The 14,784-nt window shown below is 45.1% G+C and overlaps 1 protein-coding gene across 1 annotated transcript; it reads left to right on the top strand.

Annotated features, from left to right (window-relative positions):
- Nucleotides 1-558: 558 nt before the first annotated feature.
- hdgfl3 (HDGF like 3) lies at nt 559-12,400 on the top strand. The gene is made up of 6 exons (XM_063481069.1): nt 559-840; nt 3,780-3,856; nt 5,124-5,262; nt 5,381-5,542; nt 7,309-7,443; nt 8,871-12,400. The coding sequence occupies exons 1-6, from the start codon at nt 757-759 to the stop codon at nt 8,895-8,897; spliced, it is 624 nt and encodes a 207-aa protein (XP_063337139.1). The 5' UTR covers nt 559-756; the 3' UTR covers nt 8,898-12,400.
- Nucleotides 12,401-14,784: the final 2,384 nt, after the last annotated feature.

Here is a 14,784-nt window from a genome sequence, read left to right on the forward strand (position 1 = left end):
AGATGAACATAATCAACTTTTGGGAATTTACTTACCTGGATTATTGAGCATGCATCAAGACATTTAAAAAAATAATTTATCTTTTTTCATATTCACAAACGTAAGGTTCTTAACACAAAACCCAATTTCCTCAATTTCTTGATGGAATTCGACAACTATACTGACACTGTCAAACCTTCTAATCACAAAGCAATTACGACGTTATTAGTCTGCTTAAATTAAATATTCAGTGCCGTAATTGATGCGAGGCTCTGTTTTTCGTCTGTTTTTGTTCGCTCTCCCTGCAACATCCATATTTTTTCTTCTGTGTTAAGCTTTAAATTATTTTGCAGAGTACATTTTTTATTTAATCTTTGTGCTACTGAGGTAGCTACTGCTCTTGTACTTTGTTCCTTTATCAAATAAAGTTGATTTAAAAAAAAATAAAAACATTTCCAGCCACCGGTCAGCTGACGGATATTTAACCGGAAGTGTTTGCTGGGGACGTTTGAGCAGCAGTGCCGTTTTTATTCTGAAGGCCGGAAGTCGAGTCTTTCCCCCGCTGTGGCTCTCCGCGCTTCTTACGCTTCTTACGTAGGCCATTCCCGCCGCGTTTACGGCCGCCTCCGAGCGTAGCGGCAGCCCCGTCAGTCAGGCCCGTTTTCCGCCTTTCTTTAATTATTTCTGTCGGTGTGACTGCGGCGAGTAAACACTCCGATGGTCGTTGAGCCCGCGCGGCACTGAAGGACTGCACAGGCTCGGAGCTCCACCGCAGACATGGCTCGCCCTCGGCCGCGGGACTACAAGGCAGGAGATTTGGTTTTCGCGAAGATGAAGGGATACCCGCACTGGCCGGCCAGGGTGAGTCTGGGCTGGGAGCGCGGGAGGCGGGGTCGGTGCGCGCGGTCCTGCCGCTGCTGCGGGAGCGGAGCCGCATTTCTGTGCGCATTTGCGGCCCCGGGCAACGTCCGTGTGCGGGCATCTTACACCGAGTTCGGGGCCCTTAGCAGGGCTCCATTTTCTGCGAAACTGCGCTCCTCTCCGCGGCTCCCAGCTTCGCACTGCATGCGTGCGTGCGTGTGCGTGTTTTAATGTGGTTGTGATGTTAAACCTGCACATGACCTCAGGTAACCCCGCTCACGCGCCGTGTTTCTGTCGGCTTCTCGCTGCTGTCCCACATCACTAAAACGAGCCCGTGCTTCAAACAGCTCGGCTCGTGTATACCTGTATGTATACCTGCCACTCACGCAGCACGAGTGACCCACGGCTCCTGCAGGTCCTCACATGACTGCATTCACATAATGCATGAATGCAGATTTATTTTCCTGCAGTCAGGAGTGACTGTGCACACCTGTGCTCACCTGGTGATGCTCAGGGACCGTGTGCAGGATGCTGATCATTTCAGATAAAGTCTAAGAGAGAAAGTTTGGACCCTGTCAGGATGGTTTTGCTGTTTGAGGTTTTATCAAAGGTTCTTTTATAAAATGTGAGATAAAATCCTGACAGCAGGTTCAGGATGTTACCGACGTGATGGGCTCCTACAGTGCTTCAGCTTCCACCCTGCAGAAGGTGCAGCGAAGCACAGCGATATTTGTCATGACCTCTAAAGTTTAGGAATATTTGACTGTAAAAGTGGATGAACGGGACACGCTCCACCCAAACTCCTGTCATTTCACAACAGAAGCTCTGATTCATGTCAGACTCGGTGTGTCAGTGGGCAGGAGGTTCCTCCATGCACAAGCAAAGTTTAAACACAGAAATGATTCATATATGAGAGCGTGTATGGATTCATCTACTCTTAGAGAGGTTTGACTAGGATTGCCAGAGGAACACCGACCCATTGGAAAGCTCTGACTGTACTGAAGGGTGGCTGTGGCTCAGGTGATACAGCAGGGCAATACTAATCAGAAGGTTGCTGGTTCAGTCCCAGTCTGCTCTAGTTGACATGCTTCCCTCTGGTGCATCCATCAGAGTATGGATGTTAGAGCATGGAAAAATGTGCTTGAAGTACTCTGAGTGCAGAAGTACTCGCTATACAAGAATCAGACCACATATAACATGTGGCTGTATCAGGTAGACATTTAAAAACGTACGATGTGGTTGAGTAGTGATCAGCTGATGGATAATGGCACAGAGAAAAGCATTTCACTGTAACTTCTATTGGGCTGTTTCTCTAAAGCACGGGTGTCAAACATACGGCCCGGGGGCCTGTCAAAGTTTCTGTGATTTAACAGCACGGCCTCATATCTAGTTAGATCGGTTCTTGGTCCTGGGTGGAGGACTTCTCCATCAGTGTCCTCAGACCGCAGGTACTTTACTCACAGCATGTTTTCAGGAAGCTCATCTGTTTCTAATCTGACAGCACTCACATATAATTTATTGTATTTTTTATCCTCCCTACTTATTTGTCCATCTCCTGCTGTTTGTCCGAGTCATTGCAGTCTAAGCAGCAGTGCTTCAAGCTCCCCGCCCACCTCCTCCACCTCACCGAGGCATTCCCCACCCGGCAGATTTTATTTACACAGCGCCAAATCACAACAACAGTCGCCTCAAGGCGCTTTATACTGTAAGGTAGACTCTACAATAATACATACAGAGAAAAGCCCAACAATCATATGACCCCCTATGAGCAAGCACTTTGGCGACAGTGGGAAGGAAAAACTCCCTTTTAACAGGAAGAAACCTCCAGCAGAACCAGTCTCAGGGAGGGGCGGGGCCATCTGCTGTGATTGGTTGGGGTGAGAGAAGGAAGACAGGATAAAGACATGCTGTGGAAGAGAGACAGAGATTAATAACAGGTATGATTCAGTGCAGAGAGGTCTATTAACACATAGTGAGTGAAGGAGAAATAACCTCCCCAGCGTGGCCTGGGTCTGCCCCAGGTTCTCACCCCCCGGCATGCCCAGAACACCTCACCTGTGAGGCTCCACGCTCTGAATCACCTCCCCATCGTGGTGGAGGAGTTTGTGTGCCTTAGTCCCAGGTGAGGAGTTCACCCTTGGGTGGCTGTAGCTCAGGAGGTAGAGCTGTCACCTATTGATCGGAAGGTTGGTGGTTCAATCCCTGGCTCCTCCAGTCTGCATGTGAAGTATCCTTGGGCAAGATACTAACCCGAACTTGCTCTCCGATGCATCCATCGGCGTGTGAATGTGTGTGAATGTTGTTAGAAAGCACTATGTATAGATAAAGTGAATGGGTGAATGAGGCATGTTGTATAGAGTGCTTTGAGTACTCTGTGAGAGTAGAAAAGCGCTCTATAAGAATCAGTCCATTCCACCTTTGCCCTGTGAAGCATCAACATCACGATTACCCTGCTCAGGGAGGGTATGGCACCCTGTGGGGACAGCCTAAAGAAGCATCATCACTGCCCACAGGAGGCACTGTGGGGACCGGGGGTTGGATCTACATGTATTCAATTTTAGCTGCTGAAAATTGTTTAAAGCTATCATTTAAAGTAGTGTAAAACTCCTCTCTAATGAAACATAAGTAGTTTCAGCGCCTTGCTTCATTCGTTTCTCTTTGTAAGGCCAACACGCTGTTTTATAACCAAATGCTCGTTTTGTTTTTATTTCTGCATTTCGTGTCTGTTGTGTTTCCTGTAAGAGAAATTTCTTCATTGAAACTCATGAATGTGTTAAAAATCCTCAAAGATAGAAACGATGCTTCTGTAACTGTTACGCTGCTTTATAAATAAAGTTGTTTTCATCCTACCTCCTCCAACACGCTGACCTCTCTCCAGGTTTCTGTGACCTCGGTTGGTTATCGCTCTGATAAATATTCACTTTCTCTCTCTGCTTCAGATTGATGAGCTTCCTGAAGGAGCTGTCAAGCCACCTGCCAACAAATACCCCATCTTCTTCTTCGGGACCCATGAAACGTACGCACCTTTTTATTTTTCAACTTGTGTTTACGAGGCGAGCGGCAGCTGCAGCGCTCGGGTCCACGGGCCGGGAATCACGATATTTGATCCGAAATAAATCCAGAGCGTAAACTCAAACTCGCGTTTGGCCTCTTACGGAGGGCAGTTCGTGGAAATCGGCTGCACAGGAGTTAAAATGTGTGTACGCTCATATCCATGATATTAGCAGATTTATCGATTCATTGGCGTTTGTCGGGCTTTAACGCTGCAGTTGTAGATGATTTGAATTATTTACATGCTGGGTGTTTTTCTGCATACAGGAATTTTGACCTTTCCTCAAAACAAAACCACCAGAACTTTAATAAAACTCTCCAGCTGAGAAAGTCTGTGTTTATTTACTGCAGCATAAAATAAAAATAATGCCAGAACATAATTATATAGAGCATGAAAGCATATCAACATGATGCACAAACGTTACAGGTAACACAGACTGGTTTTACACTGCTGCGTAGCTTCATCTGTAAACACATCATATACAGATGTTTTTGTTTATTTTCAATATTTTGTTGTACTTGTTACAAGGACAATAAAAATATTCTGATTAAGATTTGTGGATCCGTTGTGTTGCTCAACACCTGAAAGATCCCTGGTTTCAATCAGATTCCTGGGATTTAGAATCTCTGGAAGAGCCGTTCCATCCCTGATGAATCATCTTTGTATATCAGGAGATTTATGCTTAATAGCCACACAGTGGGAAGGAACTGAAAGTTTCAAATGTTCAGAGTTAAAAGATCAACATTTAAACACAGAAAAAAAAGTACTCAAGTACATGTACTTAGTTACTTTCAGTCTGGTGCTATCCATGCTCTCATCCATCAGGTGCAGTAAGATCAGCCCTGCTCATCACACATGATCACACACACTGTATATAAAAGATGGACATAGATCTGATAATAGCATTGATACTGAATGAATCTTGACGTTTGTTTTGTAAATAACGGTCCGGTTGGAGTCGGGAAGGAGACGAGGATCAAAAGAGGGAGCAGGCTCCACTGTGTGGTCATATTCAGCCGTCACACTTTACAAGTCAAATATTTATGGAGCTTCGTTTTCACTAAATTATCAAAAATATCACCAACCGGCGATGGAGCCGTCCAGATGAGCCTCGTGAAAACGCCGCATGTTCATCAATGAACTTCAGATCATTCAGTAAAGCTGCTCTGGGTGTTTTTAATTATGATAACAGAAGTAAACGTGTCCGCTTCTTCTTCTGCGTCTTTTTCAGTGCATTCTTGGGTCCAAAGGATCTTCTTCCCTACAAGGAGTACAAAGACAAATTTGGCAAATCCAACAAGAGGAAAGGATTCAACGAGGGCCTGTGGGAGATTGAGAACAACCCCGGAGTGAAATTCACCGGCTATCAGGTCAGTGGGCGCATCGTCACATCAGAGAGAAGGGCGCTGAAGCTTCAAAGAAAAGCCTTTCACGATAAACATCCTCCTTTCAGCTTTTCTAATCAAACGTGGCGTTGTCTGCTCGCAGGCCATCCAGCAGCAGAGCTCGTCGGAGATGGAGGAGGGCGGGAACGCCGCCGATGGCAGCAGCGAGGGCGAAGAGGGCGACTCCGTCGAGGAGGAAGACGACAAGGAGAAACTGAAAGGAGAGAAGACCGGGTCCAAACGGAAAAAGACAGCCAGCTCCAAGGTACCGTCCTGCAGACAGAGGAGTCCGAGACGAGTCTGTGCTCGTTATGCTGCTTATTTCAGGTTGGGTTTGAGCAGGAGAGGTCAGCAGCTGTGCCGCAGTAATCTGACCTGCTGGGGTCAAATATGTGCTATAGAAACATATCACGGTCTGTTAGTATAAAAAGCTTGAATCAAAATGTTCCCACGGGCTCCGACAGCAGGCTGGAAACACGACTCACTGTGGAGCCTCTGCTGGACATTAGTGGAACTGCAGGTTTCGGCTAAAAATCTGAGATTAATCATCCAGATTTAAAAAGTCTGAGGCATTATTCTCGCGTTCTCCTGCTCTCCACAAACCCAACAATAAAGCTTTGGTCAGATATTTAAATGAATTTTAAAAGAACATCAGGGAGCTCGGTGACTCGCTCTCCCTTCATCGCCGTGAACACACACGTGGTGATGTGGTGAGTGTGTGTTTCTGTGTGTGTTGACTCACATTACTCACTCGGGACCTAACAGATGATCGGTTTGTGCTGTTTGAGGAACATTTCATGAAGCAGGGCGACGTGAATGTTTGATTTGTTGATGATAACAAACGTCTGAAATAAAATCAGCTGATATCTGATGGATGCTGCAGAGGATCACGTGAAAGCCGCGTCGCAGACATCGTTTGAATCTCACCGCTAAACATTTTTTTAATTGCTCAAAATGAGTCTAAACCTTCATCTTTTGCCCTTCATTCACCCAGATGTTTGCAGCGTCTCCTCCCGACGACCTTCCCCGTGTTTTTCACGTCCTCCGTCTTTTGTTTGACCTTTATTCTGGAGGAAAGCTCTCCCTCCCTCTCTCTCTGTGTTACTGTATTCATGTTTAAGCTGCTGTAAATGGAGGCAGGTTGAAAAAGTCACTCGCATCCTGCTCTTCACTTAGCAACCACAGTTGCCTAGCAACTGGTCTCCATTACACACGGCACATGTGGTGCATCCGAAGGAATGTGCTGCGCTCCTGGGAGCAGCGTGTGTGTGTGTGTGTGTGGTGTACATGTTTAGACATCGTTGTGAGGACAACACATTAGAATGCTATTTTATGGGGACGAAATCCAGGTCCCCACAAGTTTGAGACTCAAAATGTGGTTTTAGTGTCAGGGTTACAGTTAAGTTTAGGGTAAAGGTTTGGATTAGGCATTCATTTTTGATGGTTAGGGTAAGGAGCTCGAGAAAGCATTATGTCAATGAGATGTCCTCATTAAGATATGAAAACGAGTGTGTGTGTGTGTGTTAATCAGATGGGGACAAAGAAACAGAAATGAGCTCATATTAAAGCTAAAATCATGTTTTCAGGTCTGGACTTTGACTCAGCTCATATGTAACTTTATATATTTTATATAACGCAGTTACATAGTTGCAGAATTAGAGCTGATTCCCTGTGAGCAGCACTTGGTGACAGTGGGAAAGAAGACGAACAGGAAGTGGCCTCTATCAGAACCAGGCTCAGGGAGGGGCTGTCACTGTGATTGTTCTTTGAGTTTTGTTTTTGCTTTGTTGCCTGTTGTATCTGTTATGTCACACATAAGAATTTCATTCATTTCTCTTCATAACCTCATTCATCACTTCTGTTAAAATCAGTTATTTGAGCAGACCCGCTGCTGCAGGCTGCAGTAAGTCTTTGTGGAGCATACAGCCTAAGTGGTTATGTTGTATGCTCCACAACACAACCAACAAAGATGTCCCTAAATGTTTGCGACTATGTGTAGTTTGTCTGCTGATGCTCGTTTCCCTGCCTCAGAAATCCTCAAAGCTGTCGAGGATCTCGTCTGGAGAGGACGACCTGGGGAAAGACGGGAAGGATGATGACCAGAAGAGCGGCTCGGAGGGAGGGGACCCTGACAACGACCTCATGCAGAACACCACCGACAGTAAGGTGGGAATAAAAGATGTTAGCACTCAGAAGCAAGAAAGGGGTTCGAGTTATGCATCCAAACTGATAAACAGGGTTTCAGTTGGAAGTTTCAACCCAAACCAAGTTGTTTTTAACCCCTGTTTTAAATTACTGGGAAACAATATACACGAATAGAAAAGAACAAAAAAGATTTGTTCTATACATCCTTGGTACAAATTCAAGAAACCTTCAAATATAAATGCAGACGATGCATTTACCTCTGCTGCTGTGTTTAATGACCGTTCCTCCCTGCTCCACATCAAACAGCTTTTTGATGACTGGGTCAGTTATGAGAGGACTTCTCTGCCACCGTTTGTGGCGCATGAATATTTTTTACTACTTGTGGACCGTACCTCAGGGAATCCTAAGAAGATATTGAGGAAAAAGGCTGTAGGGCTCTCATTCAGGAGCAGATTGGACGAGCCTCCAGGTCGGAGATCCACCAATTGGACTGGAGCCGTCCCTGGTTTTTGTTGCCAGTTACTCTTCAGGTTGTGGTTGGAAATGCGCCCTCGCAGCCACTGCAGCGTCAGTTTTTATCGCTGGATGCCCTGGATTCTGTCGATTGCGGCCTTACTGCTGTGCCCTCACCGCTTGCATCGCCAAACCAGTGGCTGATCCCACGGTGCGGCTGTTTGCTGTGAGTCTCACTGCGACCAGCTCGCGCTGACATGTTTTTGTTGGATTGGCCTTCTGAACATTCGCTCCTTTGCCCATAAATCTCTCCCTTAATGAACTTTTAGCCTGAGGTCCTCGAATCAAAACCTTTCAGTGGTCCCTCACACTTGTTTCAGAACCCAAGGATCCTGGAATGCACTGCGGAGTTTGGACTCTGTGGAGACTTTTAAGAAGCAGCTAAAGCTTTATTTCACGAAGCTTTTAATTAGACCAAGGCTTAAATGCTTTTATGAGACATTTATGACTGTGTTGTGTTTTGCAACCAAAAATCCAATGTGGTAGCCAACATAGCTGTTCAGCTTTCTTTGTACACTCCATGTGCAGCCGGGTATTTGTCTGACTGCACTGTGCCAAGTGTAAAGTTTGGTGTAGGGTTGGAGTTCAGGAGCTGGGCTCGGCCCTCTACTTCTAATGAAAGGAAGTCTTCATGCTTTAGCATTCTGAGACACTTTGGACAAATTCATACTCCCAACTATGTGTGGACAGTTTGGGGATGGCCACTTCCTCTTCCAACATGGCTGCGCACCAGTGCAAAAAGCAGGTCCATAAAGACATGGATGAGCCAGACTGGTGTGGTTGACTGGCCTGCACGGAGTCCTGACCTCACAAATGTGCTCCCGCAACAATGGTCAAAAAACCCTGTGGATTACACATTAAATGTGCTGAATGTGAAAGTGCCTGAGACTAGTCTGCTTTAGCTTTTCTGAACATGCTGTCTTTTCCTTCCTCAGAACCAGCTGCTCTTAGAGGAACACTAGAGGGGAAATCATTGTGTGTAGCTGCGACGTTGGGACGGTGACCCCACAACATGATTTCTCATCAGCACCACCTGCTGGCTGCCATCGACACCTCCACTTCCTGTTCTTCAGTGTGTGTTTGTATGAAAGATGCACCCTTACTGATGCTGGTATCAGCCTCCGTGTTGGTACCAGGCTTGAGACTGGGCATTACGTCACACAGGTTATTTCTCAGCACTCTCACTTAATCCCAGGAGAAGCCTCGAAAATCAACGGCTGAAGGTTGTAATTAGTTTCATGCGATGATTTGAAGGATATTTTAAGTGGCATTAAGTACATGTAAACCTTTAGGAGCTTTGATACCATAATGTGTGTTTTTAATGGAGCTTTATTTTTGATTTGATTTGTTTCTACTTGGCCTGAGGCGACAGCGATGTGTTTTCATTTACTGTGTTTAAGCTTCACGTCTCATAAAGTAGCTGATTTAGGAGCGTAAAGTTTTAGCTTTAGTGTGAAAGATCCGCTTCAGTCCGGACCGTGAATCTTGGAAACCTCGTCACAGACGGACACGCAGATCTGAGCAACAGCTGCGTTAGCCAATCGGTGTTTGTGATGTCATCACAGAGCGCTCTTCTGCCAACATCGACAACATTTAAAAACCACGTCGCTGACTGATCACACCGAATATAAATAATTTTTTTTTGTGATTCAGCGTGTTAATAATAAAAACTTGGATTAGTTACAAAGTAACTGTAAAATATGAACAAATTATTCTTTCGATTGTGCAAAAATTAAAAAGTCAAAGTAAGCACATTTTTTTCAGCATGTTTAAAGATATTTATCAATCAAACTTATAAAGTTAAAGATTTCTTCTATAAATGTATCCGTTTGAGGGGAAAACTGGCAGATAAAAGAAGGCTGCTTTAGACAAACAAGAATAAATATGCCATATTAATTTCTTCACAACAGAAGACGTAGGTATCAGGTAACACCAGCAAGAAAAATATTACTTTGAAACTGTGACAGGAAGTGTGAGCGTGTTTGCACACGTGTGGAATAAATCGGGTCTCCAGTACAGATCAGGCAGTGATCGTGTGCACAGTGAGGTACCTGTAGTTGCTCAGGTGAGCTGGCCAGGTGCTGTGAATGCTTATTGGTTGTGTTAGCATTTTTTTGATGTTGCTGTCCGACTCGTCGAACTGCTCACGTTGATCTCTGATTGAATTTGCACGTCTTTTTCCCCCCTCGTTTTGATGACATCAGCAGCAGGGCTCTCTAAATCCTAAATGCTGATTGGCTGAAGCAGATGTTGTTCCAGAGATGTGATCCAGATGTTGATTCCAGGATAAAAGCCACAGTTAAAATGTTCTGTGTTGGTGTTATTGTGGAGGTAGCTAACAGCCCAGCAGAATGAACCTGCTGAAAATTCACAAAGCACAGAAAAACTCAAAAATTTCGCCCAGCTCGCTTCGATCTGACCGCACCTTCCAAACAATCAGCAAACAGAGTCAGCTGTTCGTACTGACCCGACCGTCCGAGCTCGCTTTATTCAAAAGGAAACCCCGGTGCAGTCTGACGACAGAGCTGAAGCCGTCTGGATTTGAAGCTATTTCTAGCTCTGCTGTAGCTAACCAGCTGCGCTCTGTAACCGCAGCGTGTTTTTTATGGAATTGAATCCATTTTAAAGGATGAATGTAAACAATGGTTAATGAAAGCTAGGCTGACTAAAGCAAACCCAGTATAAGCATTTCTGTCACGCTGTGCCGGTAACGGTAAATGTTTCGCACATTTACTCTGCGTTAGTTCATGGTTTTTTTTACAACAAAAAGCTGTAGGCTTTACTTAAACGTCTGTGACTGAAATCAGTGAGAGCTCAGAGGTAACACAACAACGTGACCCGTCTGTGTGTTTCTGTGGGTGTAATTCAGGCTCCAAGTGGACAAACATGATGTGAAACGCCCAGATTTATCTCTTCACACGCTGACGCAGTGCTTATGTTTTATGTTTGTACGCTCAGGCCTGTAAGTTATTGGATCATTTTGCCTCTGCACATCACAGACTCGAGCAGTCTGGAATAAGCTCCTCCCTTTTTAACAACAGCTTTTGTCTGATTGGCTGCAGACTGTATGAGTGAGGGACTCGGACTCATGAGACCACAATCTCCAAATTAAACGATAAGACCCGAGACGCCGACTGACACCATAAGTGTTACTGACCTCCCATTTTCTCATAGACGTCTATCAGATTGCAGAGATGTCGCCCCCTGGTGATCGTTGGAGAGAATGCAAGTTTAATTCACCCTTGAGTTAAAGCTGGCGTCCACAGTGGTGTGTGTGAAACTGCAGAGCTTGTGTCCACAAACTTACGGTCCTGACCTGCCTCCTCACTAACTGCTGAAAAACGACTTTTTACATGTACTACTTCCTGTAGTTTGTCACACACAGTAGAAACACAGTAGAAACACAGTATTGGTGCATCTGTGCTTGCTCTGCGACTTGGATGCGATCACAAGGTTCTGAGAACTCGTCCAGAAACGTCACCTGATATAAATTCGGCCCGGTGATATCCAGCATACCTGCTCAGTTTAAATCAGGTGAACTTTTTTGTCGTATCGACCTGTTTCTGGTCCACGTGTCTCCTGCGTTGCACGAGGCTCTGTTTAACGTGCTGCAGACCTTTGACCTTTGACACGCTGTCCCGGACACCAAATACCTGAATGCTCGGCGCTTGTTCACAGCGAGTAGTCCAAACCGCAGAGGAGCAGATTAACGACTGGCCTCGTGCTGTGGGCGTTTAGTCCATTGTCAGCGTCTTCTTCCAGCCACGTGATGGCGTTTGCTTCCGTCCAGCAGGGACATGACCTTTTACAGAGACCTGGACATTCTAGCTCATGAGTTATCCAACCAATCTTACGTCCATCTCTGAAACTGCATCCTGCCACTTAAAGAACATCTCCAGACTCGAGCCAGTGCTCTCAGACTTTCAGCCTCTGCAGCTGAAACCTCTATTCATGCCTTTCATCGCCTCCCACCTGGACTACTGTAACGATGCCCGGTTCGGTCGGCCAATCACAGCACTAGATGAGTTCTGCAGTACGTTCAAAACTTCTCAGCCCCACCCTTATGAGCCTCCACTGGCTCACAGTCAGTTCTGCATCTCCTTTAAACCCCTCTCCTCGCCGACACCCCAGCCTGGACACCGCGGTGTGTCTGCGAGAACAGCCACGCTGATCCCTCGACTGAGTTGGACCTTCTTCACTGTCTTCCTCAGAGTTTGGACCTGGAAACGGTGATGACGTCAGTCTAAGCAGACAGGTGGACTCGCTCTCAGAACCTTTGAGTCACACCTTGTGCGACAGGTCAGGTGTGTTCGTCCAGTTGTACGTCATACTCACACAGTGTAGATAACCATCAGACAGTATTTATACTGACTGCACAGACCTACCTGTACGCATCACTCATGATCACCTGTCACTGTGTACAAATGCATTTGATAAGGCCCATATATATATATATATATATATATATATATATATATATATATATATATATATATATATATATATATATATATATATATATATATATATATATACACATATAAATACACACATACTCTCCTAGCGTCTATGATGTATGTCGGGTTTTGCGGTGTACTGATCACTCTAGTTGTAGCTTGAAATAGGTTTCTGTTTTTTTACCTGGATAATTATGGGAGTGGTTTATGGAATATTCAGTGTCAAACATTATCCATCCACACTATATGTTACTCTTTTATGTAACCAGAAAAAGATGAATGGAAATACATAGATAAATGTATGGAGTGTTGTGCACAACCGGGTTACACATTGTAACTCCGTATTAACTCTTATCTGTATATTTGACTTTGGTTGTAGAGTGTAGGAGCGCTATTCTACTCAGACCGCTCTAGAAAACAGCTCATCTTTTTATGGAGAAGTGACACATCCGTTCCTCTGTGTACCTGTGAAATAGATCACTGTATAATTCAAAGCTTTTTATAGTGGCATGCTCTGCTGTTGTACTCGCCATCCATCCAAGTGTCCGCTGGTTCTTCTGTTTAACCTCTGAGCATCCATCAGATCGGCAGCGGTGACCCTCGCGTCACATCCGCCTAACACGGTGTGGAAACTGGGAAACCTGACAACAGACGACGTGTGGGAGACCTGATCCGGTTTCTTCTTCATTCTGACGAGCCGTTCGAATGTTTTCCCTTTCAGATTATTTTGTTTCTTCACAAGCTGTGAAATGTGTGCTCTGAGTAGGTGAAGATTCTTTGAAAACCCCCATCCCTGCAAACCCACCTCTGAAAACTACCACACGAAGAAAGTAACTGGGATTATCCTCTCCACACCAGTAGACTTTCTTCTTCTTCCAGTCCTCTCCACCTCCTCCTGTCCCAGGTTCCTCCTCTGCATGTCCTTCACTACATCCGTGAATCTTCTCTGAGGTCTTCCTCTTCTCCTGCCTGGCAGCTCCATCTTCATCCTCCCTTCTCTGCACACGCTCAGACCATCTCAGCCTCTCTGACTCTGAGCTGTCCCTCTGATGGACTCATTTCTGATTTAGGACTTCCACCTCTCCAGACTACTTCCTGTTTAAAAAAACAAGGTGGAGGAGGATCAGGCTGACAAACTCATCAAGTTAAGCCCCTAACAACTCAGTTTTTGACCTGTGGGTCTACCGCCACCCTCCCCGCTGTGAGTTTGAGGCCACGCGGCGCCGGTTGGCGCCGGGACTTTGACCCTGCTGTGAAAAATATGGGAGTGTTTTTGTCTCTGCCAATCAGGAGACTAAACTGAATCATTCTGACATCAAAAACATTTTCTTGTTTTCGCTTTTTTCCAAAACACGTTAGATGATGATGATGATGACCTCACGGGTTAACTCACAGAGACTGAGGTAACTCTGCAGATGACCTGGTGGATGCTCAGAGGTCAGCGTCATGTTGCTGTTAGCGAGTGAACCTGAAGGAAACGGACGCCTCTGTTTCTGTTGGCTTGTCTGTAATCCCGAAGGTAACCTGGACCGCGTCCACCCTCAGAGGAGACGGGCGGTGTCATCTTTTATTTTGAAGTTGCCAAATCCTCCTTCGACCGAATCAAAGACGACGCCTGACCGCTCGGTCTTTTAACTCCGTTGCCTTTGCTTTGCTCCCACTGCTGTTGTCATCAGATACAGACTGTTTATTTTCCCACGGCGGGTCGAGACATCCTCTCTGCGTGAACTCGTCTCTTCCTCTGTCGGTGTTTCTTTCTGATCTTTGTCAATGCTCGTATTTGGAACATGTTTTGCATTTTAAAGGTTTGTAATTTACTGTAAACTGTTTTTGCTGTTTATGGACAAAACTTTTACAAAATAAACTCATTGGAATGCAGAGCCGGTCTGTTTCCTGTTCACACTCACCAAAATAAAAGCACCTTTCTGACCTCCTTGGCTGTCCGTGTTACTGAGGTCTCACAGTTCTGCCTTTGATTTCAGTTTTTTCTTTTTTCAGTTTGGTTCCAGTGTACGTTTACTTGCTTCAGTTTAGTTTTTTGGTTTCAGCCAATCTGTATGAGACATCCAATGAAAATTAAAATAAATCCAAAAATTACTCAAAAGAAAATAAAAATATTTAAGCTCTGTTTAAATCGGCTTTTTTTAAATTCATTTTTGTGTGTATGGAATGATCTTTTAATAGCAGGATCTGTAAGTCTGCTGTAGTTTGTTCACAGGTGTGTTAAATGTGCATCAGTCACACCTCAGAGCTGCTTCTCTGTGAAGTTTAACTCGGCTTCAAGGTTCAAATTTATATTGTCACATTCATCAGAGCTGCAGGGAGCTCAGCTGCTTCTTCCTCTGGATCATAAAGCCTTTTCCCGATGAACATCACAGTGTCTTACTGCTGC

This window comes from Pelmatolapia mariae, linkage group LG1 (assembly GCF_036321145.2).
Source record: "Pelmatolapia mariae isolate MD_Pm_ZW linkage group LG1, Pm_UMD_F_2, whole genome shotgun sequence".
NCBI classification, from domain to species: Eukaryota; Metazoa; Chordata; class Actinopteri; order Cichliformes; family Cichlidae; genus Pelmatolapia; species Pelmatolapia mariae.

What these genes read in the sequence shown, in the direction of transcription:
- hdgfl3 (XM_063481069.1), top strand. Translation starts at nt 757, where the DNA reads ATGGCTCGCCCTCGGCCGCGGGACTACAAGGCAGGAGATTTGGTTTTC. An exon ending in ACCCGCACTGGCCGGCCAGG is followed by an intron (nt 841 to 3,779) that starts GTGAGTCTGGGC and finishes TCTCTGCTTCAG; the next exon opens with ATTGATGAGCTTCCTGAAGG. An exon ending in AAAAGACAGCCAGCTCCAAG is followed by an intron (nt 5,543 to 7,308) that starts GTACCGTCCTGC and finishes TCCCTGCCTCAG; the next exon opens with AAATCCTCAAAGCTGTCGAG.